Genomic DNA, 27017 nt, shown 5'->3' with positions numbered 1-27017 from the left:
CCAGTATTCTTCTTTAGGGAGGAGGTGTTGATGTACGATAATGTACAGATATAAATATCTGCATTAAAGATTGCTGCCTATCATCTCCGCAGCAGCTACAACAACAGAAGCAGGCTCCCCAGCGCCGCACAATGGCGCAATTAGTGGGGGAGCAGGCAGAACGTCGTTGGTTCCGCTGAATGGAATCAGCAATCCACAAGGAATAATGCAGGATGGAACACGGTTGCCACGGAAGCAGAAGTGCGGCAGGGGACGATATCATAAGCCGTCCTAAGCCGTTGATCGGAGCAGACGTGTTTTCCTTCCGCTGGTGGACCGATCGGTGTGATTTGGCGTTTGGCGTTGGCGTCTTCAGTTTCGTTTTTGGGAAATCACTGCAATCCGTCGATCCAGAGAAGGGAGACATGCGATCGGTGGAGATATTAAGGAGATGTTCCATCAAGTGCGCACCCGGAAGGAGGACCAGCGTCACTCTATGATCATTCAGGAGGAAGATACGCTCCGAACAATTAAGCAAAAGTATTTTTTCGGTGGAAGATTTCGGCGTAAAAATACCGGCCAAACTTCCCCAAGCCGCAGTCAATAGAGTACAAGAGCTGGCCGCCAAACTGAGGGCATCCCTTCACCCAAAAGAAAACCGACGCCATCACGTAGCATCAGCTTCAATCTAAAAACGTGTAAAAAAAGAATGTAAAAAACGCCGTAATTGCGGGCGTTTAAGTTAAGTGGCAAAAATCGACATTATTGCTCTCGAGAACTTTTCTGTATATTCCTTTTACTTTATTGAAACGGCGCTCATCAGTAGCCGACGTGTTACATCGTGCCAGGGTGAAACATGGTGTAAATCAAACAACGAATCATCGACAACTGACAGTGCGTTCCTGCCAAAAGTGCGTTGCTGCGTGCCGGCGAGCAAGGTAGTGGGGTCCTGCAAACAGCATCAGTGAAAGTGCAAATCGCCAGCAAGTACAACACCGGCTTCAACATGGCACCTACAGCGACACTTCTGGCATCGTTGATGCATTGCTGCGCATATACCGCGAAACGAGTGCGGCCCTTCCATACAGGCGCGAACTTTGTTGAAGAACGCTCAGCAGGCACCGGTGGTGATCACTGAAGCTTTAGTGACAGTGCGCACAAATGAATTGCGGCGGTACCAGAAAGCTTACAACTACCTGTACGCGCAGATTCTAACTAACTGTGCAGAAGAACTAACAGTACGAAGAGCACGGCCAGCGGTTGGAGGAATTTGAGCAATTGTGCTCCAACACCGAACCATTATCGTTCTATGAAAGATGGCAACTCTGAAGAAGCATTTAATTAAAAAAGATTGAAAAAAGAGATTTCTTCGTTACCAGGATGTTGGTACGAGATCTTCCAAAGGGATGATTATGTAATAGCCACTATGTATGGGCAGATGGGTGCGGAAATGCATGTGGCTTCCATACGTCAAGCATCGTCGACGGATTTCGACAGAGTTGCGTCTGTAGTTATGCTGGATGGAATTGGTGAGTCCATGCAGCTTCAGTTCATGCAGGTGGTTGTAGCCCAAGGGGCAATCTCTCCGCAGTAGCTGCAACAACAGAAGCAGGCTCCCCAGCGCCGCACAATGGCGCAATTAGTGGGGGAGCAGGCAGAACGTCGTTGGTTCCGCTGAATGGAATCAGCAATCCACAAGGAATAATGCAGGATGGAACACGGTTGCCACGGAAGCAGAAGTGCGGCAGGGGACGATATCATAAGCCGTCCTAAGCCGTTGATCGAAGCAGACGTGTTTTTCCTCCGCTGGTGGACCGATCGGTGTGATTTGGCGTTTGGCGTTGGCGTCTTCAGTTTCGTTTTTGGGAAATCACTGCAATCCGTCGATCCAGAGAAGGGAGACATGCGATCGGTGGAGATATCAAGGAGATGTACGCTGCAGGGCATCGTTGGCGCACGTCGCCCATTCGGCGGGTGAAGGTGATTATGGAGTGTGGCCACTTTCGGCAAATGCTGCCAATCGTGCCGAGAGGGACGGATGCGCAGGTAGTGAGTGTCTTCGACACTCACTTCAGGTAGGAAAACTGAATTAAAAACCGCATGTTCGCCAAGCGGCGGGCGCTCTCGTGCGACAACTCTCAAGGAAGCAAGAGAAAGGAAAGTGATTAGAAATAAATCTGCTGATCGTGACGATCGTAACTGCACGTTCTCATCTTACCGACGATTATCGAAACTCTCGTGAAATACCAAACGGTACCCCTATACATGGACAAAGAGAGGCAACATGGCGTGTTGTTGTTCCTAGTAATGAAGCGAGTGGATGGGGAACCTTTCGGAAACCCTTTCATTGCCGCGAGACTTTCCAACCCAAGTGAGTTAGAAAATCTTTCGAAACTTACGAATCTTCGCACCCTTTGTATTGAGTCTACCAGCAAGTCAACTCGTTTAACGAAAGTGATTGATTTATGAAACTTAGTCCATCTAGAAGCTCTATACCTCACAAATATCTCGAATATTGTAAAACTGCCCATGTCAATCAAAGAGCTTATAATTTATATCGATAGAAGTCATGATGGCACAGATAATATTAGCAAATATCTAAGTTTCTGTTGTCATTTAAAGAAACTGAAAACAATTTCTTGTTTCAAGCGCTTAAAGCATAAATTTGCACAAAGATCAACCAGCTAAAACTGCCAGCAAATCAAATAGGTTTGAGATTAGGGCAAAAAAAGCCCCAACAACTGAATCAGCAAGATTGTCGGAGAAACCGACGAGACAATCAGCGTCGTCATGACGGAGATGACATTGACATGCTGGCGACACGCGGAAGCTGTGGTGAACGCGTTTCTCGGTGCCAAAAAGGCCTGATCCCCCGATGCTGAAGAGGGACAAAATCACAGTAGGCCACGAACGATGCTCCGGTCAGGGAAATGCAATGTGGCCGATGCCTCCAAGCCCCTTTAAGCGCTGCTCAAGCGTTGCCTAGAGCGTGGACATCCGAGACAGTGAAATATGCGCGATTCACAGCCGCGAAATCACACTGGAACGATGTATGATTGCAGTTTTAGGATATTCGATTCCATGTAGTACCTCCTTTGGGGGAGATATCTCGTGCCCTAGGATTTGCCATGGAGACGCATGGTGTTTGGTGTGAGCAAGATAAAAACAAATCTATTTGGATGATTTAGATGCTGTTTAGACAGGGAACTTGCACTGAGGTCAACGGTATGAGTAAAGCGATAGCTAACATCGAAGAAATGCTTTCCCAAATATCGGCTAATGTGAATCAGCAGTGCAGACACTAACCTTCACCTGCCAATTCATAAAGCAAAATCACTTTTAACGCACAGATATGTGAAAAATTAAGAGGTGCTGAGTGTTGGTCGATCGCACATAATAAACGTACAACAACAGGGCACCAACAGAAATCGGCAAAGAAACAAACCGCAGCCGAATCAAGGCCGTTCCAACATCACACAGTCGCCGAGAGGGTAGAACCCAACGTGCCATCACTTTGATGGCCCTCATCCCCGAGTTTGGGGGAACCTCCGAAGAGCTAATGCAATTCATCCACCTGGTAGACAGACCCCAGCAGACCGTAGATATCGGCCTAGCCAGTATTCTTCTTTAGGGAGGAGGTGTTGATGTACGATAATGTACAGATATAAATATCTGCATTAAAGATTGCTGCCTATCATCTCCGCAGCAGCTACAACAACAGAAGCAGGCTCCCCAGCGCCGCACAATGGCGCAATTAGTGGGGGAGCAGGCAGAACGTCGTTGGTTCCGCTGAATGGAATCAGCAATCCACAAGGAATAATGCAGGATGGAACACGGTTGCCACGGAAGCAGAAGTGCGGCAGGGGACGATATCATGAGGCGTCCTCCGATGCTTCGTTACTGCTTCCACTTCCTTAGTGCACACAGCTCTACTTGGGCCCCAACCGTCGGTACTTCCTGCTCCCGCGAGTAAATGGAGAGGCGGTGTTGGCGGCGGTTTCGCTGCATACACTTAGCAAACGTACCGCGTATTTTTCGGTGCGATGATGCAAAGGTATTTTTTCGGTGGAAGATTTCGGCGTAAAAATACTGGCCAAACTTCCCCAAGCCGCAGTCAATAGAGTACAAGAGCTGGCCGCCAGACTGAGGGCATCCCTTCACCCAAAAGAAAACCCACGCCATCACGTAGCATCAGCTACAATCTAAAAACGTGTAAAAAAAGAATGTGTGCGAACGTGTGAGAAAAGAACGGAATTTCGGTACGACGCAGAAACCGGCGACCTGCGGGCTGCAAAGATGAATCTGAGCGCGACATTCGTGTCAAATTGTTGGCGTTAATTGAGGATCGGAAGGTCACAACGTTGGAGAAATTAACGGCAGAATGTCAGCGTTTAGTGAAGTGAAAAACAGATTCTGCATTGATCGCTACTGAAACGACAGGACGCACGCACGCAGTGAATGCAAATAGCAAGCATCAGCGGATTGTGAAAAGATGTAATGAGCGCAATAACACAGCTACAAAACCATGTGACCCAGTCCTCACCATAAACACCCATCGCGCTCACCATAAACACCCACAAAAACATCAAGATGCCGCCTTCGAAGCGATGCTGAGGCGTCTGCAGGAATATAGATTCACAATTAGATCGGAGAAATGCGCATTCAGTAAAGCGCTATTCCATTATCTTGGCCATATCATCACAAAACAGCGCCCAGAAAAGATCCGAGTTATAAGAGAATTTCCACCGCCGAAAGACATCTCCGGCGTACGATCATGCATTGGCGCAGTAAACTATTACGCTAAATTTATACCAGATATGAGGAGCTTACCGGCTCCAGATGTTAGCACTCACACTACAGCTGTACAATTTTGACATGGAGAACACATTAAAACGGATGCATTTGGAAACCACGGGGGCCGCCTCCCCCGAGTTACGTAAGTGGAAGCTGACACAGCTCCCGCACGTAGTTAACGAAGACTTGTGGGTGCCCGGCCTCGCGGAGGCTTTTCCGGTGTGGGAGGCACACTCCGAAGACCCGGACTGCAAGGAGGATATTCCGGAAGAAGAGTGGTTAAAAAAGGAAACAAAAAAAGAAAAAAGCTAGAAAAACTAGCAATTTAGAAAACACAAACCATTCGCGGTGTATCTTAGAGATAGGATTAAACAAAGGAACGAAAGGGTTGAAAAAAAAAATCTCCTCCTCCACTTGGTAAAAGTCGGCCTCGGTACGGCCAAATAGTTAGAATAGTTCTTTTAGGAATGCCAACGCAACCAGCCATAAGACGCGATCGCACGCAGCTGTGCATAAGTTGAATATTTCACTGTCCCATAGTGGACATAGCGGCCACTGTGCCAATAATATTTTCTTTCAGGAACGTAGCATTAGAACGCGGTCGCGCGCAGCTAAGCATAATTTTCGGATTTTACGATCCCATAGTGGACGTAACGGCCAAAAGCCCCGATAGGGTTTTAAGACCCGATAATGGGACAACACAGCCATAAGCCGCGAATACGCGCAGCTGGTGTTATAGATAATTAAGGCCAAGGTGGGCTGGGCCTGCGACCCCAATGCCCTGCAGTAGTTATTTCTTTTATTTTTGTTTTCTTCTATTAGACTAGCTAGGAAGCGGATGTGGCCTTGTGACTCCAGCTTCTCATACTGGGTCGCCGCGATAATACGTACACGTAAGCAACTAGTGTGGTGAATGCCAATTCCGACTGGCGAAGCAGCGTAAGTGATAACCCTAAAATCGGGTGACCAAATCTGGCCTTCGCAATAGGAAAACTCTAAAAACATTGACGCTGCATAATAGCTCCCTGAGTTTCAAATTAAACGTATTCGGGTCCTTAGGCTCGGCAGTATACTCTTCTTCAGATGCAACCGCATATCAGTGAAAATGAAGAAGCAGCAAGCAGCCAAACCATCGACGTCAACGGAAACGCCTCCAGGGATATCAGATGGACGAAGGATGGAAATCGAATCTTATTTGGATACGCCGACACCACTTCGCCAGCTTTGAGGGCAAAGCAATCTAGGAGGGGAAGAATTAACGCAACGCAGGGACGGCTCACGTCAACGGCAACAACGGGACGGCTCATGTTAACGCCAACAACGAGTCAGCAAGAATGCAGGCCGTGGGTGCGCGTCGGATGACATTGATCGAACAGCGTGGCGGGTCCGAGTAGCGAACCAGCAAGTCAGTCGGTGCCGAGCGGTAGTTGAACAAAGTAACCCTTTTTTAAAACTCACTCCACCGAGTCGGTTCACTTGCTACACTATCACGCCGGACCTCGGGATCTGCGATGCGATGCGTCGAAGGACACAAGAGCGTAGCCCGCCTAGCTAAAAACATTACAAGAAACACACATACTATTCGCGATACCATTAAAGATTTCGCAAATATAACATGTTTTGCCCTCGAAATAGTTAACGTCAAGTTATCAAACTCCGAGCAAAATGATGACCAGACAGATCCGTGATGGAGTGTTAGATACAAAAAGACAATCATCACCGATTTAGCAGTAGCATCAAACAACTAACGGCAGCAGGAGAACATCGTCGGTGCCGAGGAGGACATCGAGATGAAGGAAACAGTGGAGATCGATGACGAATCAGAAGACTTCGCGATGGAATGGAGGACGGCAATGGAACGATAGTCGACGAGTACGCGCACAGTAGATTGTAACTTACTAAGTTACAAAGCGTCAAAGAAATAGTAAACAAAAAATTAGACGCATAATCATTAACTTAGGCGAATCTAAAAAAGGCACCAAACAGATAATACAGACTTAGTACAATTAAACATAAATTAGAAGAAAGTAAAAATATACATGATGAATCGTGGAAGACATTGAGGGCAAACTTAAGAAAACTCTGTCACTGATGGCACAAAGGAGAACGCCATTCAGATTATTCTTTCCAAATTCTTTCCAAATTTTCGAGGAAATCACACAAGTGGTGAAATCATAAAAGCCTTGGGAGCCAAATGTGAAATCCCTGTGACTCCGGGCACTATATTGGCTAAACTGAACTCAACAAGGCTAATGGGTTAAATTACCAAATAGACGGACGCCAGCGAGCAAGTTATTCTCGATTAAAAAAAACGAATATATTAGCGAGGAAATACCGCTAGAAACTGCAGGTAAAATGGCTACCAAAACAGGAGTTAAAGCTCTAGCCTAAGAGCTTTAATTAAGAGCAACGAAACACGACTGTTGCTTGAGGTAGGCCATTTCACGTCATTAAACACAGTTTTATATACAGAAAGCCACCGAAAACGAAGTGGAAAACAATACTTCAACTGTGCTGGCATACAACTCTGGCGATTACCAGAATTATAAGGGCAAGCAACCAAACTGTGCAGACTGAGTCACAATCACCCCCCACCCTCCTTCCAACTTCTTTCTACCCAGACACTCTTTTTTAAATACGACTATAAGATTCTTCCTGCAGATCCCCTGCTTATTATGAGATGCTACAGCAATTCTGGCACAACCTTAACAGCCATCCATCGATGGCTCATACAAATATGGCTTCTACCGATTGCATAAACCGATACTGATCGGCATAAATTAAAACTAAATTTAATTGGAACGTATAAATACTTCGTTGTGATCACGTAGCGCGAGTTGTACTTTGGCAAATGACAGATTTAAATTCTAAATACTAAAGTCGTTATGACGGTTCAATTGCACGCGTCATAATTGTTTCAATTGCATGTTTCGATAGTAGCTAGTCGATAAACATTTTTTCCTTTCAAAGCACCTTTACGCCCTAATTACAGCCGATTTCTTGTGTTTCCAATCCGTTGTCTAACATCTTTGAGAAAATCATAACTCTGATATAATTTAACTGAATCCTTATCATCGTAAAAAACATTTCCGAGCCACTTGCCTGTTATACTTTTGTTTGGCGATAGGAGCTCCTTCCAGTAGATGTTGGCGTCCGGGGTTCATACTAAAATGAAACAAAACACACATGAATCAATTAATTTATACTCGCTGCTTTTTCAGCCACCACTATGCGGCAATCTTTTGCTCACTCACATTCATCAAATGCATTCGGGCAAATGAAGCGAATCAGCTCATTTTCGCTCATGGCGGTAACATCTCGCGATCGATCGATAATCGATCGCATGGCTACCGTCTGGGGAGTGCTGGCACTGAGGACCGTGAGTGGAATTTGCACCATTGGAGGCTGGCCACTGGGAGCAGCACTAACGGCCGGGGTACTAGACGTATCCATTGGTTGCTGGGTCGGATGTGATAGTGACGCGGACTGTGATTGTTGCGGTAGAGACTGCTGCGATTACCATTGCTTGCGATTACCATCACCACCGTTGGTGGTGGGCCAATCTCCATCTTCTCGGGTAAAGGTTGAACGGCGACCAGCGATTGTGGAACCGCTTGTTGCGCTTGGGCTTGAAACACGGCTTCATGCTGTCGATATTCCGGAAGAAGAAGAATGGTAAAAAACAGAAACAATAAAAAAAGAAAAAAGTTAGAAAAACTAGCAATTTAGAAAACACAAACCATTCGCGGTGTATCTTAGAGATAGGATTAAACAAAGGAACGAAAGGGTTGAAAAAAAAAATCTCCTCCTCCACTTGGTAAAAGTCGGCCTCGGTACGGCCAAATAGTTAGAATAGTTCTTTTAGGAATGCCAACGCAACCAGCCATAAGACGCGATCGCACGCAGCTGTGCATAAGTTGAATATTTCACTGTCCCATAGTGGACATAGCGGCCACTGTGCCAATAATATTTTCTTTCAGGAACGTAGCATTAGAACGCGGTCGCGCGCAGCTAAGCATAATTTTCGGATTTTACGATCCCATAGTGGACGTAACGGCCAAAAGCCCCGATAGGGTTTTAAGACCCGATAATGGGACAACACAGCCATAAGCCGCGAATACGCGCAGCTGGTGTTATAGATAATTAAGGCCAAGGTGGGCTGGGCCTGCGACCCCAATGCCCTGCAGTAGTTATTTCTTTTATTTTTGTTTTCTTCTATTAGACTAGCTAGGAAGCGGATGTGGCCTTGTGACTCCAGCTTCTCATACTGGGTCGCCGCGATAATACGTACACGTAAGCAACTAGTGTGGTGAATGCCAATTCCGACTGGCGAAGCAGCGTAAGTGATAACCCTAAAATCGGGTGACCAAATCTGGCCTTCGCAATAGGAAAACTCTAAAAACATTGACGCTGCATAATAGCTCCCTGAGTTTCAAATTAAACGTATTCGGGTCCTTAGGCTCGGCAGTATACTCTTCTTCAGATGCAACCGCATATCAGTGAAAATGAAGAAGCAGCAAGCAGCCAAACCATCGACGTCAACGGAAACGCCTCCAGGGATATCAGATGGACGAAGGATGGAAATCGAATCTTATTTGGATACGCCGACACCACTTCGCCAGCTTTGAGGGCAAAGCAATCTAGGAGGGGAAGAATTAACGCAACGCAGGGACGGCTCACGTCAACGGCAACAACGGGACGGCTCATGTTAACGCCAACAACGAGTCAGCAAGAATGCAGGCCGTGGGTGCGTGTCGGATGACATTGATCGAACAGCGTGGCGGGTCCGAGTAGCGAACCAGCAAGTCAGTCGGTGCCGAGCGGTAGTTGAACAAAGTAACCCTTTTTTAAAACTCACTCCACCGAGTCGGTTCACTTGCTACACTATCACGCCGGACCTCGGGATCTGCGATGCGATGCGTCGAAGGACACAAGAGCGTAGCCCGCCTAGCTAAAAACATTACAAGAAACACACATACTATTCGCGATACCATTAAAGATTTCGCAAATATAACATGTTTTGCCCTCGAAATAGTTAACGTCAAGTTATCAAACTCCGAGCAAAATGATGACCAGACAGATCCGTGATGGAGTGTTAGATACAAAAAGACAATCATCACCGATTTAGCAGTAGCATCAAACAACTAACGGCAGCAGGAGAACATCGTCGGTGCCGAGGAGGACATCGAGATGAAGGAAACAGTGGAGATCGATGACGAATCAGAAGACTTCGCGATGGAATGGAGGACGGCAATGGAACGATAGTCGACGAGTACGCGCACAGTAGATTGTAACTTACTAAGTTACAAAGCGTCAAAGAAATAGTAAACAAAAAATTAGACGCATAATCATTAACTTAGGCGAATCTAAAAAAGGCACCAAACAGATAATACAGACTTAGTACAATTAAACATAAATTAGAAGAAAGTAAAAATATATATGATGAATCGTAGAAGACATTGAGGGCAAACTTAAGAAAACTCTGTCACTGATGGCACAAAGGAGATCGCCATTCAGATTATTCTTTCCAAATTCTTTCCAAATTTTCGAGGAAATCACACAAGTGGTGAAATCATAAAAGCCTTGGGAGCCAAATGTGAAATCCCTGTGACTCCGGGCACTATATTGGCTAAACTGAACTCAACAAGGCTAATGGGTTAAATTACCAAATAGACGGACGCCAGCGAGCAAGTTATTCTCGATTAAAAAAAACGAATATATTAGCGAGGAAATACCGCTAGAAACTGCAGGTAAAATGGCTACCAAAACAGGAGTTAAAGCTCTAGCCTAAGAGCTTTAATTAAGAGCAACGAAACACGACTGTTGCTTGAGGTAGGCCATTTCACGTCATTAAACACAGTTTTATATACAGAAAGCCACCGAAAACGAAGTGGAAAACAATACTTCAACTGTGCTGGCATACAACTCTGGCGATTACCAGAATTATAAGGGCAAGCAACCAAACTGTGCAGACTGAGTCACAATCACCCCCCACCCTCCTTCCAACTTCTTTCTACCCAGACACTCTTTTTTAAATACGACTATAAGATTCTTCCTGCAGATCCCCTGCTTATTATGAGATGCTACAGCAATTCTGGCACAACCTTAACAGCCATCCATCGATGGCTCATACAAATATGGCTTCTACCGATTGCATAAACCGATACTGATCGGCATAAATTAAAACTAAATTTAATTGGAACGTATAAATACTTCGTTGTGATCACGTAGCGCGAGTTGTACTTTGGCAAATGACAGATTTAAATTCTAAATACTAAAGTCGTTATGACGGTTCAATTGCACGCGTCATAATTGTTTCAATTGCATGTTTCGATAGTAGCTAGTCGATAAACATTTTTTCCTTTCAAAGCACCTTTACGCCCTAATTACAGCCGATTTCTTGTGTTTCCAATCCGTTGTCTAACATCTTTGAGAAAATCATAACTCTGATATAATTTAACTGAATCCTTATCATCGTAAAAAACATTTCTGAGCCACTTGCCTGTTATACTTTTGTTTGGCGATAGGAGCTCCTTCCAGGAGATGATGGCGTCCGGGGTTCATACTAAAATGAAACAAAACACACATGAATCAATTAATTTATACTCGCTGCTTTTTCAGCCACCACCATGCGGCAATCTTTTGCTCACTCACATTCATCAAATGCATTCGGGCAAATGAAGCGAATCAGCTCATTTTCGCTCATGGCGGTAACATCTCGCGATCGATCGATAATCGATCGCATGGCTACCGTCTGGGGAGTGCTGGCACTGAGCGCCCCGAGTGGAATTTGCACCATTGGAGGCTGGCCACTGGGAGCAGCACTAACGGCCGGGGCACTAGACGTATCCATTGGTTGCTGGGTCGGCTGTGATAGTGACGCGGACTGCGATTGTTGCGGTAGAGACTGCTCGGTTACCATCGCCACCGTTGGTGGTGGGCCAATCTCCATCTTCTCGGGTAAAGGTTGAACGGCGACCAGCGATTGTGCAACCGCTTGTTGCGCTTGGGCTTGAGACACGGCTTCTTGCTGTTGTTGTAATTGTTGCTGCTGCAGCAACTCATTCATTAGGGAATTAAATACATGTTGTTGCTGTTGTTGCTGTTGCTGCTGTTGTTGCTGTTGTTGCTGCTGCTGTTCTTGTTGATCTTGTTGCTGCCGATGGTGATGGCGGTGCTGTTGTTTATGTAATTCTTGTTGCTGCTGCTCATGCAATTGTTGTTGATGCTCATGTAATTGTTGTTGCTGCTGATGCATTTGTTGTCGCTGTTGTTCCTGCATTTGCTGATGGTGCTGCATTTGTTGCTGATGTTGCTGTTCTTGATGCTGTTGTTGATGATGTTGCATATGTTGTTGATGATGCTGATCCTGTTGCTGCTGTTGTTGCGATTGTACTTGGTGTAGCTGCTGATGGTCCATTGTTGGGGTAACGAAGGGAGGCGTTACAGGTTGCAAGTTTGGCGAACAGTTTGCGGCAACGTTGAGCATCTCGGGTGTACTCATTGAGATAATCGTGTCGATCGTCTTCTGTGTCGTATGCGATGGCTCCTGCGCTGTTAGTATTTCTGCGGCCGCATTAAGTATTATATCTTGGACCGCTTTCTTCGTCTCTTCGCGATGCGCAAGCACCGCGTCAGCTACTGCAGCCCCCCGCTCCATCGGTATCATTGTTACGGGGGCTGGTGGCAACAGTTGAACGGCAGCTGCCGCGGCGATCGCTACGTCTACCACACTGTTTGGTTTCTGCTGCTGCATTAAAATGTCTTGTGAATGTTGAAGGATCGTACCTACTACTGCTACAGCAGCTGCTTCATTCCTCGAAATGGCGAGATTCGGAAGATCGAGCATACCAACGTTTTGCTGACTGACTTGCTCGTGTTGCTGTTGCTGCTGAATTTGTGGTTGCGGTTGCTGCTGTTGCAGTAAAACGTCAGTCCCAAGTTGAACATTAAACTGTTGAGTCACTGCAGTATCCAATGAATCGCTGTGTCCATCCGTAGATAATCTAGCACTGACTACTGCAATCATCTGCTCGATCTGTTCAGCCGATGTCGATGAACTAAGTTGTTGCTGTTGCTCTTGCTGCTGCTGCTGCTGCTGCGGTTTCTGTTGTTGCTGCTCATGCAGCTGTTGCTGTTGTTGTTGTTGTGGTTGTTGTTGTTGTTGCTGCTGCTGCTGCTGCTGCTGCTTTTGATGTTTTGGTTGTTGTTGGTGCAAGGGCAGTTCATGCTGTTCGGTCTCAATGCAGATAGTTATTTCCTTTGAATCGCAGCGCGGTGGTTGCGCTGCATCATTAGCATTAATCAACGAATTCGCATTGATTGTTTGGTGCAAATCTATGGGACTACCGAATACAGCATTCATGCGGTTTGCCAACGATAGCATACAACCAGTACTAGCACTTCCATTTTCCGTCACGTCCATCAGACGCTGTGGCTCCGGCCCCATCAATGACATGTTGGAAGAGCTATCCTCGGTTATATCCATGCTCGGTAGACGGACGCTACGACGCCGATAGAGTTGGTAGAGCGCTGGCAACCCATCAAGTGAGTTGTCAGCTGCACTAGGAAACCGATCTAATGTTTCATCATCCAGCAAGTTCCCACTGCACGTTTCCTGTTGCTCCGGTTTGAAACTGGGAGGAGAGGCACCCGTATAAGGAGAAGTTGGCTGCGCTTGTTGTTGCGATGGAACCATGGACATACTGCTTCCTTCTACTCCGATTTCCATTGAAGTCGGTGCGTACTTAACTAAAAGTGAAAATTGAAGAAAAATTGCGCATTTGCACGCAGCAATCCAACATAAAAGAAGGGAAAACGATTAGTTACAACGGAACAGACATGTGGAAGGAAGAAATGGGTCGCACAAGCGATTGACAATTGATACCGAAACATTAAAAAAACACAAAAAAAATCTACAAAAAAGCTAAGGATTCTCGTGCTCGAATCCATCGTAGCTGTATGCACTACATCAAGCACTAAGCGCCAACGGTGAATGAACTACAACCAATTTACACACCCCTTTTTTCTGAGTCGACGTTGTCACACATCCGGGAGAGAGAAAAAACGGACATACTATAACCAAAGTTGAAGGATCAGTAACGAATGAAAAACGTAAACGGTACCAGTCTACAAACCATAGAGTAACCTGAGGTAACCGTCTTAGGCGGGCAACAGCACTTGAGAACATTTCCTGCTGTATAGCAAAACGACAAGTATTTTAAAAAAGGCCAAGAAGTGATAACAACTACAAACAGTACTACAGAAGTCATGTAACAATCTTTGATTTCTTGTGGCTCCCTGTTTAGCATTTCTAGCAACAGGAAAACTTAGTGTAAAAACCAAAACTAAAATGGTAAAATTCGTTCGTGCGATGTTCTACGCTACGCGAATCTACGAGCAACGCAACAAGGCGAAACAAAAAAAACCAATAGGAAGAAATAAAAGAAAGCCCCATTACGGGCTACCACACAAGTAGCCCTTTGGCGGAATGACATTCCTAGATCATTGCAAAAACCAAATTCAAAAGGTGGTAAGTAGTATTCCTTTTAGGTGAGGATTGCGGTACCGTTACCTTCACCACCACTCTCGTGCGCGCGAATGCTTTTGAGACTGACGAAAGCGATGTCACTGGTGAACGGACAGTCAGAGAAAGAGAGAGAGAGAGAGAGCGATCGGAAGTCGGAGTTATGCGCAACGCGCAATAATTGATGGGGCAGCGCGAGCGAAACACCGGCCAACCAGCGGTGTACTGATTATCCGTAAGTCCTTTCCTTGGCAACTGGTTTGGCTGTTGGCAAAAGCTTAATTTGGCAGGAATGAAAGGGAGTGTGTGGTAAACAGTGGTGCACATTTTAAACCCCGATTCTGTCTTCGTCTGGTCCACAAACTCTGATCTGATTTTAAAATACTACTGGAGAGTATCAGCAAATGTCTATGTACCTTCGTTGATATTCGATGCATACAGTCGGTTCACTGCGACGTCCTTCGCAACATCAATTGAAGGCCCTGCCATGGAGGCGCCAACCGACGCGACGGCCGCCGCAAAAGGCTTGAACATGGATAGCTGCTGCTGCTCCTGCTGGTGCTGCTGGTGCTGCTGGTGCTGCTGGTGCTGCTGTTGTTGTTGTTGTTGTTGTTGTTGTTGTTGTTGTTGTTGTTGTTGTTGCTGTTGCTGTTGCGGTTGTTGAGACGGGGAAAGACGTACCACCGGTAGCCCCCGACCGTCTTTCTCGCCAACACCACAGAAGCACGTCCGCTTCGGATAGTAGATAAAATCATGTGCCTCGCTCCTCTTGCCACCGGAAATGATGAACATCTTTACAATTACCGGTTCGTGGATGTCCTGGCGATCGTACGGTGGCACCGTGCATACGAGATGCGTCTGTAAAACGTGAGCGAACGTGAGCGATTAATCACGGGACCATTCGTTGCTGGCGCTACCAAGACTTACGTGTTGCAGATACTCCTTATTCGGCATGACGGCTTGTTCCCACGGAGCTAGTGCAGCCGTGCCCGACCGATCACCAAGTGACTGGACCCGGCGCCGCTGAAATACGACCCGCGTATCCTTGAGGAAGTTCTTGCCGAACACATACATTTCCCGGCCACCCTCGACAGAGCAGGCAACAATCGAAGCCTTACAGATCTCCGGCACACCCGGTGGTTGCGCTGAAAGGAATCACATAACAAAACGGTTAACGTTAGGCCAGGGGTCTCAAACTCAAACAGGACAGCATCAGCAAAGCAGCGGGTTAAGTTCAAGGAATCCGCGAGTCCACGGGCCGCACATGCACCATTATGTGGGGCATGTTAAAATGTTGAAAAAATTTTCCTTTATTCAATTTGTCGAGCGTTGTCATTGTAAAAAATGAAAAAATCACACAATTCATAACCATAAACAGCTAAAATATATTTCACGGATGTAGCCGCGGGCCGCACAAAATAGTTTGGCGGGCCGCGAGTTTGACACCACTGCGTTACAGCAAGTGCGGCTGCGGCCGTACAGCAAGTGTTTAGAGCCGGAACCGGGCATTCGAATACTTACTGCAAACGATAGGCTGCGAGGCAACCAGTAGGAGTTCGCCGCTGGCCCCCCCCTTGTCGTCGTCCATTAACACGGTCCGGAACACCATCCGGCATCGGGTCGATTTCTTCTTGGTGCGCGACGCCGTCTGGTCGGGAAAGCGGTACTCCACGTCGACGTTCCGCTCCTTCAGGATGCCCACGCAATCGCACGTGACGGTCATCCCGGTTTCCGGCTTCAGCTCCATCTCGAGCACGGTGGTACCATTTATCTTCCGCTCGACACACGCGGTCGAGTTCTTGCCCGTCACCCGGCAAGCCTGGTAGAAGATGTGCGGTGCCGGTCGGCCCACGTCGGTGCCAATAAACACCTGCAGCAGGGTCGGCTTGTTGTAGCCGACGAGCCGTACCACAGGAAACCCGTTCCCGCTACGATCCTTGATCGCGCCGCGCGAACCCTCGGTCTGGTAGCGGGCCCGGTGCTGCTGCTCCGGTTGCGTCACGATTACGAGCTGCACTTTCCCATCCCGGTTAGCGCTGATACCGGGAGCGGAAAGTGCAGCACCGTACATCGCGGTTGCGTCCGCGTCTGCCGAGCTGCGTCGGCCGCCACCGGCTACAGAGAAGTGGTGTTGCTGTTGGTGCGAGCCACCACCATTCTGGTGGATCGCCGGGGCAGTGAGTGCAGAGGCAGCTGGCACCGCTACTGAGGCTACCGAGGAAATTGACGAAGCAGCCGAAAGGAGGCTTGGCGAGGAGCCATTTGTTGTCGTCACCGCTGCCGTCATCGACGAGGAGGACGCGACCGATGGGGCGGGTGCTAAAGACGAGGCTACCATACTGATATAAATCCCGAGATAACAAATGCAGTTATTAACAGGAGGAAGGAGCAAGAACGTAAAAATTATGGTGAATAAAAATGATTGACAAATTTGTATGCACGAAGCCACTACACACACACACACACACGCGCGCGCGCGCACACACATTTACCGCTATGTTATGGGATTGAGCGACCGATATTGAGCGATCAAGAGAGCATTCCCCGTTAACAAACCACATTTTCTCCTGTTAAGGCTCCTGTTAAGGCTTCTGCTGTTAAGGGCTTAACGGGAGCGCGCGCCATACAAATTCTCCTCTGTTAAACATTAACAGGAGCGATTCGAGCTTCTGGAACTCGACTCGAATTCCTTCGAATTGTTAATGTTTAACAGAGGAGAATTTGTATGGCGCGCGCTCCTGTTAAGCCCTTAACAGGAGAGAAACAATGTGGTTTGCCAACGGGGTTAGCCGTAGATCATAGAATCGTTCGTCTCAGAGGGTTGGAGGGAGAGGGGCAACTGCGGCTAACGTAAACAACACTGCGGCGACTGTCCCAACGTTCGTCTTGGTTATGCGTTCACCACCACCATTCGCACGACGCTCTGGTGTTCTGCCTCTAGGGATGCCTCTGATTCTTTCAGGCTTCAACAGGAATGCAGTATTTCACGAGGAACACAGAATTTACGAAATATACAGTGGTCGGCATCAGTAAAAGCCGACCTCAATAGTCCACCATATTTTCGCCTGTAAATTCGATATTTTCGGCCACAAAGGCCTCGTGATTTTTATGCTAAAAGCTCTAACTTTCCTCTTTCCAAATCACTTGCTTTGAGCTTGATAGGTTTGATAGTCTCTTTTTGAAAATTCTTTAAGTGCGAAGTGGTCGATTATGATTGTGATAAAAGTAAAAGCCCACTTTGCAATAAATATTATTAGGACTCTGACAGAGCCCTGTGGTTACTGTATCTTTAATAGGACTTTTATTTACGTCTGTTTTCATGTTTTACGTACCCTCCATTATTGTTTACATATTTTAAGATCACTTATCCTAGCATCTCCAGTGAAAAGCCGATTGCGCGCGGGTTTTTGCGCGTGGAATGGGTGTATCAACGGACAGCAGACTCTATGCTCATCAGAAAACTACTTGTTAATCATTGTTTGAACCAAGTAGTTCAACAGACATAAGCAGACAAATTATCGTCAATCGTAGGGCAGTTCATGGCATGCTAATTAATCACCAATGTCCTAGATCAGAAGACGGATGATTAAAAAAATGCAAAAAAACCACAGAGATTAATAAATCATCGAAACTAATTATCTGTTTAATCATAGCATCCCTTTCACTGTCAATTTGGGAGCGAAATATGCCTCGGAAGATCAGCTCCACTTAAGTGCAGGAATGGATATGCTAAAAGGCTTTCGTTTCACCCAAAACTGAGCTGAATCGTCTTAATTTCACTCGGAAATATGTTTTCAAGCTTAACCCTCGGGTTGGGCACCCGGCGTTTAATGAGAATTGATTTTTTTGACAAAACGGTTTGAGATAACGTGTTTAATTTTTTACGATAAGGTAGAGGAAGGTTTCAGCTATCAATCGCATTTAAGTTCGTTCGGCTATGACCAACTGAAAGAAAATGGGACGATTTTTCGTGAACTATGTTTTTAGTTGATGTAACACCGTAGAATGTCCCCTTTCTATGGACCATTGGTCTGGCGCGGATCATCCGGACCTTCTTCCTGGCGCGGATCAACCGGACCTACAGAAAAACATTCCGTTGGTGCCAGTAATCCATCAAGTCCTCATACATTTCTGTTTGCGTGCTCTGTGCCAGGAAAGAGGTCCGCGATGATCCGGGCTGTACCAGTGGTCCATAGAAAGGGGGCGTTCTACGATGTTACATCAACTAAAATCATGGTTCACGAAAAATCGTCCCATTTTCTTTCAGTTTGTGATAGCCGAATGAAATAAAGTGCGTTGAGTAGCTAAATCCTACCTCTACGATGGCATAAAAAATTCAATACCTTATCTCAAACCGTTTCGTCAGGAAGGCTCGAGAAGCAGTTTATTGGTTTTAGAATCATCAATTTTGGATTGTAATGCAATACGTCGATAGAGAGTTTAATAGAAAGCAAACCATGGTATGCCAGACCGTCAATTACAGGTCAAAATGAGGCATGCTTTAATTTATTCAGTCAGCGTATGGGCACGCGAGGAAGCAATTTTGTTGAGCAATACGAAAACGATTTTAAACCAATCGCTAAAACCATAAGTTCTTATTGACATCCTCGTCGTATTAATCGTCTAGAATCACCTTCTCAAAGCTCTCAGGTTGAGAATTTACGGGAATTTTTATATAAATTCGCGTTATAAACGATGTTTCTATTAACAACTATTATTTCACGAGGCAATACAATGAGAATAATACCCAACATAACTGAAACCATGTGAAAAACATGTCAAAATAGTTACTAATGAAAATCCGGGGTGTGAGTGGCCCATATGAATTGATAAATATGTTTCCTTGCAGATGGGCTTTTACTTTTGTCACATCGTCGTCGTTATCGACCATCTCGCACTTAAGGAATTTTCAAAAAGAGACTATCAAACCTATCAAGCTCGAAGTAAGTGATGTGGAAAGATGAATGTCAAAGCTTTTGGCGAAAATTTACAAATTTGAATTTACAGGCGAAAATGTGGTGGACCATAGAGGTGTGCTTTCACTTATCCCGACCACTGTATGAGAGCGCAACAGTGTTCCAGATGCGCGAAATGCGTTTTTGAAGTCCGTCACAAGACGGGGAGCGATTTCCTGCGATAGATAGACAATAATCTCACCGCGTACTCCATAGATCCAATAACTCAGAAAGCTCAGCAGCCTCTGACTCTGGTTGTCTGCGGGAAAAATCACAGCCAGTCACAGCACTGCTGGTTCCTGTACGATCGTTACCCGTTACAGGGTGGGAGTAGCAGACACGCTACTAAACTACAGCTAACGATTGATCAGATCGCCAGCCAGCCAGCCAGCCAACAAGCCCTTCGCCGACAGCGTCCGGACAGGCACCGATCCGTGCTCTCTCACGACCCGCTGCCCTGTCACTCTAATTATCAAACCATTCTCAACCGGTCCACGAGTCAAACTCGAGCCTCTGAGATGCGGAGCACTAGGAACTGCTAGCGACGCACATGCGGCAGATGTTACCACACCACACAGCTCGCTCCCATCTCGCTTAGATGCTTACCTCTGCATTTATGCGTGTCTGAGTGTGTGTGTGTTTCTGTGTATATATAAACAGTTGACACCGGCGAATGGGCTGGAGAAGGGACCAGGGTGTTAAACACACGCGCACAGAACGGACACAGTGTTCCCTTGCTCGGAGCGTCGTGCAAAGCACAAGGATACACGCTGCGCGTGCGGTGAGCAGAAACTCGCAGGAAGTAACAAACACTTGGTCAGCACACGCGCGCACACGGCAAGCGATGAACGGATTGAGATGGGCCGTTGTCGATTGTCGGTGAAGGTTCGGAGAGTTTGACAGGTGTGCGCTCGGCGCGATGGCTGGCGAGCAACTGCCTGTTGAGCCCCGTTTTATTGGTGCACACAGCGTCGAGTCATTGAATTTTTTGCCTCACCCCCACCAGCCAGCACCACCATTACAGTAGCTACATTATCGGACAACGCCGCAGTGCAAACGGAGCAGCCGTAGGACAGAATGAAAGAAAATCAGCGCAACTCGCACAGCATCGCGGACGCGGAACAGCCGAGCGAACGGAGAGGCGCTGCTGAACCGAGAGAGAGAGAGAGAGAGAGAGAGAGAGAGAGAGAGAGAGAGAGAGAGAGAGAGAGAGAGAGAGAGAGAGAGAGCGAGATAGAGAGAAAGGGGGACAAACATCTCGAAATGATCTGTGGAGGTGTAGGTGATATGACACACTTGTCGCTGCTGCTACGCAACCGTCGCTGAGTGATCGGTTAATCGTGCATCGCATCAATCGCAGCGCTCAGGGAAGGGATACTAGTCATAACGTTCACATCGATCGTAGCAGCGCTGTTTGCAATGATTTTGCAAAAAAAAAAAATACGCGCGATCCGGTGGCGCCCAAACCGTGCAGGAAAACGGTGTGACGACCATTTCCCAGAATGCTAATGATCTGATGGGGGAGATATCTGGGGATTGCGTTTGCGTAGTTATAGGTGGCGCCCACCAGCTATAGTCTTCCGTGAAGGTAAACGAGAACACCTCTACAACAGCGCGGCTGTGTGGCTTGCCTTGACGTCACGACTACCGCCGTGCTTGCGCCGCCGTAGGGAATTCCGATTCCGATCGGCTCCCGGCGCTACCCTGCTCGACCAATCGATGGTGACTCATCGGATAGTGTCTGGTTTTGCGTGGCACACGGAAGGAGGACTGCCCTATCCATCCCCCACCCGCGAGAGTGGAAAACCCGGTTTAGCTTCCCCGGAAGTAAGGACGACTCACCGAGTGTGCCCGGGATGTTGTGACTGTTGCATTATGTGTTGCAGCTTGTGCTGCTGCTGGTGCTGGTGCTGCTGCTGAAAGGTGGATGATGGTACGGCTAGGCTTCTGTCGAACGGAGCCGGTACTGCCTGGAACCCGGTACCACATGCCTGCACCGGAGTTTGCTGCTGCTGCTGCTGCTGCTGGGAATGGCGCTTGGCACTGTTGGTGGTCCGGCGAACAGTGCGCGCTGGCCGCTCGAAGCTGCCCGTCAATCCCACCGTGGTACAGCTGGCGGCTACCGTGCCGACGACGTGCAGGGCCGAAGGTCGACGCGTCATCTGGCCGCCGCCAACAACACCGCTACGGCCCGTCGTTGCCAGCTTGCCCGGTAGCACCTTGCCCCGCTTCGCCGGTAACCGATGCACAACGCTCCGATGGAACTTCGACGACGAAGCGGGCGAACAGGACGAAGCTGAGGCGGCTGGACGGGTGACGCGCAGCCCTGCATATCAAAGTGAGAGAAAACAAAAGAAAAAGATTTATTAGTATTAGGTCGATAGCTTAGTGTTTTAGAAATTTCAGCTCAACATTAGCATTCATCAATCATTATTTTCAAGCCCTAACAAGTATTAGGTGTATGCATTAGTTCGTGCCGTTTGCTAAGAGATGGTGTTAATCGATTATTATTCTATTCCTTCCAATATCCCAACATGCACTGGAAAGCTACTGTCATTGCGTATCATTTTCAGTATATGTCATTTGAAGCGTAAACAACAATAATTTTTTTTCACTCAAACATGTCGAATTTTGTGCCTGAAAAAGTGTTTTTGCGCGGTGTCCTTTTCATTACTTTAAAATATGAAGAAAACTGCTGCGCGAAAGTCATCGTATTTTGGTGGAAGTTTATGGTGAACATGCTCTAGCTGAGCGAACGTGCCGAAAGTGGTTTGCCCGACTCATAAGTGGTGATTTTGGCTTGGAAGACGAAGAACGTCCCCCGGGCAGCCGAAAAAACTTGAAGATGCAGAATTGGAGGCCATGCTTGATGAAGATCCATGCCAAACGCAAGAAGAACTTGCAGACGCATTGGGAGTTGACCAATCAACAATTTCCAAACGTTTAAAAGCCATGGGAATGATTTCAAAACAAGGAAATTGGGTACCATACGAATTGAAGCCAAGAGACGTTGAGAGGCGATTTTTGACATGCGAATTGTTGCTCGCACACGGCAGAAAAGAAAAGGGTTTTTGCATCGCATTGTCACTAGCGATGAAAGGTGGATTCGTTACGATAATCCCAAGCGCAAAAAATCATATGGATTTCCTGGCCACGCATCCAAATCGACCGCAAACCCTAACATTCATGGCAAGAAGCTGATGCTGTGTATATGGTGGGACCAGCTTGGTGTGATCTACTGGGAGCTGTTAAACCCGAATGAAACGATCACAGGGGATGTCTATCAATTGATGTGTTTGAAGGAAGCAATGCAGAAAGTACGGCCGATTTTCCACGAAAGGCATGACAAAATTATTCTTCAGCATGACAACGCTCGGCCACATGTTGCCTCGGTGGTCAAAACATACTTGGGGAAGGGCAGAATTGGGATGTCTTACCCCACCCGCCGTATTCACCAGACATTGCTCCTTCCGACTACCACTTGTTTCGGTTGATGACCCATGGCCTGGCTGAGCAGCACCTCACCAACTATGAGGAATGCAAAAAATGGGTGAATTCTTGGATCGCCTCAAAAGACCGCGAGTTTTTCGAACGTGGAATCCGTGTGTTGCCAGAAAGATGGGCAAAGGTTGTAGCAAGCGACGGCCAATACTTTGAATAAAATGTAGTGTACTAATTTTTCACAATAAGCATTACAAACTTTGAAAAAAAAAACGGCACGAATTACATCATACACCTAATACATATTAAAATGAATAATAATGCCGATTGAAAGATGTTGCATTATACTTTTAAAACGACATCACAAATGGGGCTGTGGACCTCCCCAAAAAAAATGCACCATCTATTAGGAAACAGGCGGATTTTTCAATCCATTCATGGATGAATGGTTGCCTTCTGCGATCCCCTTCAAATCGAGTATGAAGCACAAACGGGCGAGGCAATTGCTAGCGTTAAAAAAAAGCTGGGCTCGAAAATCGCATAGCACGATAACCAACGATGATCGATGGTCAATCTTCCATTGCCATCACGGTCCCCTCGCCCCATAACATCGGACTTAAGGTGCCCGCGAAGCATTCGTACGTAATACTCGCACAACAGGGCACCACGTGTCCATTTCCGGGCACTGGCCGGCGGTCATCGCGATGTTAACTGAACAGCAGCAGTTCAACAAAGTTCTGCAACCCCCGGACCCGGACCCGGACCGAGGGATCCCGGACTATCCAAAGATCCACCCGAACTAGGTTCCTCCAAACCAGTTTCGTGGTAGCAAACGCACGCATGCCGCATGCACGCATGTGTAACCACAGTCCAAAAAAACCGGTCAGGGAAACCAGTTTATCTTATCACTTGACACCTTCAGGGCCATGTTTGTCAGGGGACGGTTGTGATGGCGCTGCTGGGGCGCTCTCGGATACGCTGGTCGCTGATGTGAAGCGCACGTGGCGGTGGTGGGTGAAGGCGACAACGAATAAGCCACGACCGCGCATGCACACATAACCACCGCCTGGTGGCTATTTTTGGATTTGATGATTTCGCACTTTGCTGACCAATAAACGCTTTCGGGACGGAACGGGGAGCCCCCGCCAGGCCCAGGGCAATCATTACTTCTTGCCAGCCGTAGCGCCTTTTGTCTGCTTTACTAAGGAGCAAATACGAGAGCAAACAGGGAATGGGGGGAGAGGGTTTTGCTAATTTTGGAACCACCAACCGAGTGCGTGGTCTGTGTGCCCTACCCTGGAATGAAGCCTCGGCGGAATTGGAGCGGATTATATCCACCAAAAAAAAAAAAAAAACAAAAAAGGATCTTCGACATCAAAAACCGGAAAACAAACCGACAACCAACAAATAAACCGTTTGCTATTACGAACAGGATGCACAATGGCACTAAGCCATCAGAGCCTCGTCGACGTACGCGCCTCGGGCGCAAATGCGCCTAAAACCCCCGCGGCAGGGATGAAAGTGTCGTCTCTTGTAGCAGACATAATATAGCTGCACACACCTGCGGCAACGACCTTGTGCCCGAAGCGGGCCTGACTGACCCAAGCTGTTCGATTTTTGCTAGTTCAAGATGCCGATCAATGGCAATCGATGGCGTATGGCAAAGCAGGTTCCAACCATTACCCTCCCCCCCCCCCCCCCCCCCCCCCGGAACGGTAGCGACCATCCGCAATATGACGCAAGCTGCCGGACCGAACCGAAGAGCAGCAGGCGGCGATGGCACCGCAAGTGCGAGTCACCTGCCCCAGCAACTAGCACTGATACCCAATTGGTTGATAGGCCCAAGTTTGCTAGAGTGTTGTTCTTGGACTTGGTGGCCCACCACGAGGCACAGCCAAGGCGCTTCACGCCAGAATCATATCATCACGCCAGCGATAAGTGACGAAAGCGAAAGGCGTTCCAGCGAAACGCACCCGTCCTTCTTCCCATTCCTCTGTTCGGCTCTGCTGGGGCTTATCGCACCAGCCGCGGGCTGATTTGGGCCATCCGTACCCGGGGTGTGCGACACCCGGCCGTTTTCTAATATTTGGTTCGCGCGCCGCCTGTTGGACGGCAAGAAGAGGATGAGAGCAGTGATAGAACAGAGTCATCAGCGTTCTGGCGGGCATTACCTGCTGCTGGCGAAGCGGGTCCAATGTTCGGCGGGAGGACGGTGCGGGTGCGCTCGGATACTGGTGTCGTCGTGGCGGCTGCTGATGCTGCACCCGATGCGCCGGTTCGTATCATGCCAGTCCTATCGCTGGCGCCGATTATCCCGGGGCCAGCGGTGCGATGCCCCGGCCCACTGGCCGGGACCGTCGAGGGCGGCGGCGGTGGTGAGGTGAACGGTGATTTCGGTGTCGCCTGCTGCGTTATCGGTACCATTCCACTGCGTACCGGTGAGACACACTTGACAAGCATCCTTTTGCTTCCTTCTGTTGCTGCCTACGACGACGACGACAACCGCGACGTCATGGACGGTATATGGATGCTAGGCCAACATGGGGGCCCCCTTCCTTCGTTTCTCTCTCTCTCGCTCTCTCGGCCTCAGTCACAGTCGCTCCGGCAAACAACGCAATCTGGCAACACACCAGCGAGAGACTCCAGGCCTGTTGGGGAAGTTGATCGACGTGTGCCTTTTGCAGTCAGTTCTTGGACGTTTGTCCGGCACCCTGCAGTTGATTGAATAATGCTTTGTTTTTTTCTTTCTGATATAATTTTTTTTTAAATTTGTTTTTTTTTTGGGCACTTTTGGGCTCGCGTCGTTGCCGATCGTGCGGTTGCGTTGATTGATTGCGCGTGTTGCGGACTGTGTGTGAACGTCCGACGGTACCAGCAAACACAACTGTGGAAAACAAAAGAGAAAAAAAGCGAAACGCTATTAACGATCGAAACAAGGCGCCATACGCTCCTCTCACTCGTTTGCTAGGTTTTCGATAGAAAAAGGAAAGATGATGGGAGGGGGGAGAGGGGGGGGGGGGGGTTGTAAACGATTAAATCGCGCATTAAGCTTCACTTCCACTCGCAGCGCATCCTTTGCAATCGGGCCAAAGTTAACATCCCCCCCTCCCCCCCCCCATTTTTCCTACCCACACCCACACGGTCCACCACCAAAAGGCTTCTCTTCTTGTTAGTGGCGTGCACACCAACGTCACCTAACCGCACTCTAACCCGTGCGCGCTCGGTGGGATAATGAGACGCGACCATGTGGAAGACAGAAAAAGACGGGCGTCTCGCCGGAGCGAGCGATTAGCCACACGAATGGCGGGTGTGTGTGTGTGTGTGTATGTGTGTGTCTCTGCACACGCAGTTTCTGAGCCCGTTCCACTCAGAACCGGCGGAGGCTGTTTTTTGCATCCGATAGTACGCAACTCCTTCCAGAGCCACCTATTATCCTTACGCAGCAGCGAGAAACATCGAGAGTTTTGAAATTATTTTGCAATATCGCCGGTTTTGCAACCATGCGCCTCAGGCTACCCGGCTATCCCGAATCCTATTTCCTAATTATCGCACCAATTAAACGAACCACATGCAGAGCACACTCGGATGCGATTGCTCTCGCGCTGGTTGGTTTTCGCGGAATTTGAAGCTCGCCTCGAGAACGGCTTTGAAAAGGCTTTTGTATGTTTGAGAGCAGACGAATGGCCTGTTGCTATACTTCTATAGAAGAAAAGAACAAAAAGGCAGGCAGCGCGAACGAGCAACAGGTCATTCGTCTGTTCTGAAACATAAAAAGGCATCATGGCACGTGCACACTATTCGTCTATTTCGCTCTCTCTCTCTCTCTCTTCTCTCTGAAACGGGCGCGCGCGCGCGCACACAGGCACATACTCAAGCACACAGAGTTCAGAACCCAGCATCATCGTGTAATCCTTTCCACATTCGCCGGCGAACAGAATAATTTCATTTAATACATTTTGTTTGAAAATTAAAAGAAACCTAAATTTCCGGAGGGACGAACTCAGGTATGGAAATGGTTTAACAGATTGTTAATGTTCTATTAACCCGTGTTTAGCGCTACCAAACCAGCATGGGTGCTCTGTTTCGGCAGGGAAGAAGGGTTTGAAACATGTCGTAACAGGATGCGACGACGATGCGAAGGCATAACCGCCGCTAGCCGGGCGACAACAATAGCATCTGGTTAACCAGGCCAATGCACCGATACTACACACACCGACACCATCGGCGCACACGTACAGACGACGGGCTGTTGCTGCTGCTCATGCTGGTAGGTGCACGCAGAGAAAACGGCGGCGTAGCGTACGGAATCAGAGTAACATCTA

The 27017-nt window shown here is 47.8% G+C and overlaps 1 protein-coding gene across 1 annotated transcript; it reads right to left on the bottom strand.

The window, feature by feature from the left end:
- Positions 1-10260: 10260 nt before the first annotated feature.
- LOC126577083 (nuclear factor of activated T-cells 5-like) lies at positions 10261-25574 on the bottom strand. Its single transcript, XM_050238531.1, has 7 exons — positions 24867-25574; positions 21097-21580; positions 15821-16638; positions 15227-15444; positions 14716-15157; positions 11428-13524; positions 10261-11338 (listed from the first exon to the last, which is right to left on the bottom strand). The coding sequence occupies exons 1-7, from the start codon at positions 25153-25155 to the stop codon at positions 11334-11336; spliced, it is 4353 nt and encodes a 1450-aa protein (XP_050094488.1). The 5' UTR covers positions 25156-25574; the 3' UTR covers positions 10261-11333.
- Between the last annotated feature and the right edge of the window lie 1443 nt (positions 25575-27017).

This window comes from Anopheles aquasalis, chromosome X, assembly GCF_943734665.1.
Source record: "Anopheles aquasalis chromosome X, idAnoAquaMG_Q_19, whole genome shotgun sequence".
Taxonomy (NCBI): domain Eukaryota; kingdom Metazoa; phylum Arthropoda; class Insecta; order Diptera; family Culicidae; genus Anopheles; species Anopheles aquasalis.
The sequence above is the reverse complement of the archived record's forward strand: the minus strand, read 5'-3'. Positions and strand labels throughout refer to the sequence as shown.